Consider the following 6,000-nt stretch of genomic DNA (forward strand, 5'->3'; position numbering starts at 1 on the left):
TGCATCGAGCGACGGGTCCCGGGCGGCCGTCTCCCCTCAGCACGGCTTCCTCGCTGGGTCTCTCCGCCTGCCCGGAGCACTGCACAGTGGTCATCAGCGTCTCTGGCCTCCACCCGCCAGACGCTGGTTGCCAACCCCCCGCCCCCCTGTGGCAACCGGGAACATCTCGGGCACTGCCCAGAGTCTGGGGTGCACTCACGCCCGGCTGCAGTGTAGCTGGGAAGCTCTGCGAGACTGGGCAGGAGACAGGACCCCTTTCCGTCTGTGGGCAGTCTGCTCGAGAGGCTCGGCCGGCAGGAAGGCGACAGTGGAGCTGCGCTTTAGGGTGGGGGAGGGGAGGCGCAGGCCCTCCCGCTCCGGGCAAGCTGAGGCATCTTTCAGTCTCCCCATCTGGGCGAGTCCGTGCATTCCCTCCTCCACCGAGGGCGTGGATTTAAGCTTTGGTTTCTTGCAACTAAAACAGCTCTGGCTCCCTCCAGTTCTCGGTTCCGAGAGCCAGGCACACGGTGAGCGGGCTTGCGGGTCTCTCCACTGTGAGCATTCCTCGTGCCCAAGGTCCCCGATCTGAGCGCCCCAAGGTGAGAGGCAGCATTGAACAAGGAGGTCCACGGGGACGCTGGACGTGTAGAGACTCACAAGAGATTTCAGCAAAAACAACATGCCAAATACCACCCAATAGTGGAAGCATTCTCAGTCATCACCGAGGCGGGGAATTGCAGAAGCACTGGAAACACACACAGAATCCTCAGTCTTGGAGAGGAGACTCTAGTTCACCGTCAACACGAGAGCCAGAGCGAGAGTGGACAGCTGCGGGTGCCGTCCACCCCGGGGCGCTGGGAAACGGTGGTACCAGGGCACCCCCTCCAGCCGAGGACCACCTGTGCCAGTGAGGCCAGCGGGCCGGCACGGCAGATAGGAGCGCGCTCGGGAGGCTTCCCAGGAGGCCCGGCTTTGTCCAGGCGTGTGGTCTCCTAGCAGAGTGAAGGATCGCCTGCTGTCTTCCTTCGCCAGGACGACCAGCAACCATGTGTTCGTAAGTAGCAGGAAGACAGTCCCCGCGGGACCCGCAGCTCCCTCCTCCCCTCTCCTCTCCTTCACAAGTGCAAGGTCACGTGAAAACCCTCCCATCTGGCCGCCTGCTGCCGGGGAACCGCCCTCTACTCCAGGAACCAGTCCTCACCCTCCTTTTGAGCCACGACCAGGACGATTTCTACTACAGCTGAGGCACAGAGACATCAGGTATTTGACCTTCCGACCTTGCCAAGGGAACACCTGGCAGATCAGCAAGCCGGGTGGCAGGGACAAAGGGGGCCGGGAGCGCAGGGCGGGCCCCACAGCGCTATGCACACCCCAGTGTCCTCTAAGCAGCTGAGCCTGTGACTCACGCCCCGCCGGCCACACACTAATCGGCATTTACAGCCACACCTCTGCCCCGGAATCGGGCTCCCTCGGGCCTTTCCAGGTAACCAGGGAGTGCCCATCGCACAAGCTGTGCCCACTGCCTACCCGCCGGAATAGAGGGCTCCCTAACACAGGGCCGGCCTGCCCTTCAGCGGCCCCACGACCTGCACATGCTCTCTGGTTATATCGGGTATTTTCCAAAGCTGATGGGAGCGGTGGTGCTGGCCCAGCATCCCCGACCCCCAAAGGTGTGTCCTTCCCATGACGCAATACTGACAACGGCTACCCAGCGTCCTCCAGGTGCAAACCCGCACAGCACCCGGGCCTACCCTGGGGATGCGAAATCACCTGACGACTTTGAGAAGCCACTAACCAGTGATCCCCGGGAGAGCTGGGTCGGAGGGTCTCCCAAGCGAACCCACGCACCAGTCGCCGCATGAGGTCCGGGCCTTGCTCTTCGTACCCAGAAAGCGCGCACAGTAACTAACCTTGCACCCACCCCACTGGAACGCTGTTGTGAGCTTCTCTGGGCAACAAACAGGTGCCCACTTTTTCTACCCTGAATCACACTTTCTATCTGACTTGGGTGCTAACCTGGCTGGTGAGTCATCAGCCACCAGTAACTTCTCTACGCTGAGGTTCTCTGCCTGCTTCTCACACATGGAAAAAAACATCTTGGGCCCTGGCTGCACAGCTCAGTTGGTGAGAGCGCCCTCACGATTCGCCAAGGTTGTGGGTTCGATCCCCGGTCAGGGCATGTATAAGAACCAACCGGTGAATGCATCAGTAAGTGGAACGGCAAGTCAATGTTTCTCTCTCAATTCAATTTCAGAAAAACAGAAAAAAATGTCTTATGCAAAGACTGGCTCCCGACCTTTGGCCCTAGAACCCCTCACATACTCTTATCACCCTCAGGACTGAAAGGGAAGCAAAGACTATGTAGCCAGCCGCCCGCTGTCTGGACAAAGAGTGGCCCTAAAATCACCTCTCCCAGGACGCTGGCTGGGCAGCTCTGGCCACTGCCACCACTGAACCACACTGTCAAGCCCCAGAGACGCTAGTGGGGGAAGCTCCAGCTACAGGGGTCAGCACAGCTGCCGGAGGCCAAAGGTCCAGGTGGGGCCACCTGGAGAGCTGAGAGCACACGTGGGACCCTCTCCCTGTGTCAAGGTCTCCGGCGGCCGGCACGCACAGCCCGGGGGGATGAGCACTGAGGAGTAACAGTCCTGTACTTTTCTCCCTGTAACACACAGCCCTGCCTATGGCACCAGGAGCACAGCTCGAGCACACGGCGTGCGATAAACAATGCCAGGGAGCGTCCCCTGCCTCGGGGCTGTGCAGACCGGCCCTGACGCCCGGTTCCCGAGCAGGGAGCCGGACCAGGGTGCATCGCCCGCGGTGTGGCTGCCAACCGGGCAAGGAGCCGAAGTGAGCGGGGATGCCCCTTCACAACGCCGGCTCATTCCTTTTCTCATCCCCAGCCGAGTTTATGGGAACTGGACACCGAAAGAGTCTCAGTGCTTTCCCGGGGCCCCCGACAGTGAAAATCAAAATTTCACACCGTCACGGGATCCTTGGTACGAACGTTATTTTCATGAAGTGAGGACTAATTACACAAAGAAACGTGGTCTCTGCCAGGGGAGAGAGTCCTAAGGGCAACTACCCCGGCGAACGAAAAGGGCTGGGGGCGGGGGGCGGGGGGTCCCCAGCCAGAGCTCAGGGTGTGCCCTGCAAGAGCCACCTGGGAGTGTTTGCTGGAGCGTCTCCCCCTACGCGCCCCAGGCCCTGAACCCTAACCCAGGTGTCCTAAGAGCAGGACACAGCCCCACTGCGTGGCCGGCGCAGCTCAGACACTGCCCACTTCCAAGGGCAGAATTCCCCTGCTGGGATCTGAGCGGCAGGACACCCGGAGCGCTCCCGCAGCCTCCCCTCCTCGCTGCTGGCCCGGCCCGGCCCGGCCCGCGGCTCAGCTCCGGCGCTGCCTAGGAAACGCTTCCAAAATCACGTCGCTGCAAATGCATTATCCCTAGAGCTCTAGGTTTATGGATCCCAACCGACGTGCTCACTTGTTCTCACTAGAAATCAATGATCCTTTAACGTTCAAACCGCTGACCTAAAAAGACCTGAGGGAAAACGTAAGCGTTATAGTTAGCGTACTTACTAACCTCCTTCACCTAAAACCTACAGGCTGCTTCTCCACTGAGATGTGAAACAGGATTTCAGGATGGCTACCAGAACCAAAACACGCCAAAAACAAACATGTCTTTGTCCAGTCTTCCTCCCTCTTTCTGAGGAAAGTTAACTCCTACCCGACGAAGCTTTCGTGGCACTCGATACAATTCCACGGGCACCGAAGGCAGGGCCACAGAAGTCAACTTGTATCACTTATGGAGACAATTCTGAAACTTGTATCACTTATGGAGACAATTCCGAAACTTGTATCACTTATGGAGACAATTCCGATACAATCTCACCATGATGAACGAGAAATTTCTGAGACTGTGGAGAAGATTTATTCGATTACCTAACAGGTTCTTCTTCGAGGATGCGGTTAACTTGGCAGAAGCCACCTAGCCAGAACGACTATGAATCTGGGCAGAATTGGACAGGTGACTCATCTGATGAGTTAACAGTTTCGTGGTGATTAATCCGTCTATATTGGGCTACGGCTTGGGGCTGACTTACAAGGCCAAGCCGGGCCTTCAATGCCGCTATTGTAACTGGGTCCCCAAAACTGTTTAACATTCACTCCGCCTCCCCATCAGACTGAACTTGAAATTACCCTCTTTCCTACCAAGCGCACGGCATTGCTACGCCTGCTGTGTCGCCCGTTAAAGCAGGGAGCACACCGGCCCGGGCAGACGCTCTCCAGAACTGCTTGCTTCTGGCCCTTCAGCCACCTTGTCACTTTACCCACTGACATCACAATTACGATGGACTCGCAGGCTGCATGTTATTTTTAAAAAGAAAAGGAGCCCTGGCCGGTGTGGCTCAGCTGGCTGAGGGTCCTCCCGTGCACCAGAAGGTCGCCCGTTGGGTTCCTGGTCAGAGCACACGCCCGGGTTGCAGGCTCACCCCCGGTAGGGGGCGTGCAGGAGGCAGTCGACCGTCGATGTTTGTCTCTCTCATCAATGTTTCTCTCTCCCCCTCTCCCTTCCTCTCTCTCTCAAATCAATAAAAACATTAAAATGTTAAAAAAAAAAAAAAGGGGGGGGGAGACGCTAACCTTCCCTTCCCAAGGAGCCCAACCAGCGGCTCTGCCGGATTCATGGCATCCTCATTTTGACTCCTGTTTAATAAACGGGGAAAAATTAAGTCCATGTGACTGTGATGGTTTAGCTAGACAAACTGCTTTTGAAGAATTCTCGCTTCCAAAAGGGAATTTTGCCCAACCAACTGCTTGGTTTCCTGCAGAAGCAGTTAGGACAGAAAACGCACTTAAGGGCAAAGCAGGCCGTGTATTGTCAGGAACCGCTGGGAAGGGCAGGTGCCCTGGGAGAGGCCCCAGCTCCCCTGCTCCCTGTGGCCCTGAGCAGACGTGTCAATACAGCACTCGCCCCACGTCCTAATGCACCCGGGCAGAGAGAGATCCAGGAATGCCCTGGATGCACCTGTTCCCTCCACGGACCTTTCTGGAGGCACCGTCCACATGTAGGAGCTGGGGCTCCCATCCCTGCTGAGCCCTGAACCCCCCCTGGCAGGATGGGAGAGGCCACGGCACCTGCAGCCACACACCTAGGCCACATGCCATCCGCAGCATCCCCCATCCAAACACCAGGTGGGACCTCCTGTGCCTCTGGAGTACCACTCAGATCCCTTGACTTCATCGCCACCAGCAGCACAAGGCTTCCCAATTCCTCCCCCACCCTTGCACCCATCTGCCCTTCTGTGGCCAGAGGGACCCCTGCCACCACCTCCTGCTTAAAAACCACCCAGGGCTCCCTGTGCCCTGGGAGCAAGGCCTGGGGTCCCGCCCGCCTTGCCCACCAAGGAGGCCTCCTTGCCTTCCTCTAGCCTGCAGGAAAGCAGCTCCCCCAGACCCTGACCCCCTCCCCAGGCATCTGCCTATGGGTCGGCCAGCACCCACACAGCCGGATCCGTGTGCCATGCACACGGGGCCATCGAGGAACTGCCCAGGGGACAGGATCTGTGAGGGGCTTTTCTGGCCGGCCTCCTCTCAGCCAGGTCTTTGCAATTCAAGAATAAAGCTGAACACCTCCACCCATTTCCTGTTATCAAATACCAGCTTTACGAGCCCTAACTCACATTCCATACAACTCACCATTTCAAGTGTGCAGCTCCGTGGTTTTCAGTACACTCGGCGTTGGGCAACCATCACCAGTACCTAATTCCAGAACATTTCATCACCACAAAGAACCCTATGGCCATTCGGAGATCTTCCCCATCCCTCTCCCCAGCCCCTGGCAACTGCCAATCTGCTCTCGCCAATCACATCAACGTGACATCGACGGGATCATACAGGATGTTCTCGACCTGTTCTCTTTCTAACACATTTTTTTTACTGATTTTTAGAGAGAGAGAGAGAGAGACAGAAACATCAATGTCAAAGCAAAACATCAATCGGCTGCCTCCTGCACG

General features: G+C 57.5%; 1 protein-coding gene across 1 annotated transcript in view; it reads right to left on the reverse strand.

The window, feature by feature from the left end:
- SHROOM2 (shroom family member 2) overlaps positions 1 to 5,739 on the reverse strand; it is a 102,601-nt gene extending 96,862 nt beyond the window's left edge. Inside the window, exon 1 of the mRNA XM_016207580.2 lies at positions 5,684 to 5,739. Within this exon, the coding sequence (XP_016063066.2) occupies positions 5,684 to 5,686 (3 nt within the window). The 5' untranslated portion in view covers positions 5,687 to 5,739. The remainder of the gene's footprint in view (positions 1 to 5,683) is intronic.
- Positions 5,740 to 6,000: the final 261 nt, after the last annotated feature.

The sequence above is a fragment of the Miniopterus natalensis genome, chromosome X (assembly GCF_054644295.1).
Source record: "Miniopterus natalensis isolate mMinNat1 chromosome X, mMinNat1.hap1, whole genome shotgun sequence".
NCBI classification, from domain to species: Eukaryota; Metazoa; Chordata; class Mammalia; order Chiroptera; family Miniopteridae; genus Miniopterus; species Miniopterus natalensis.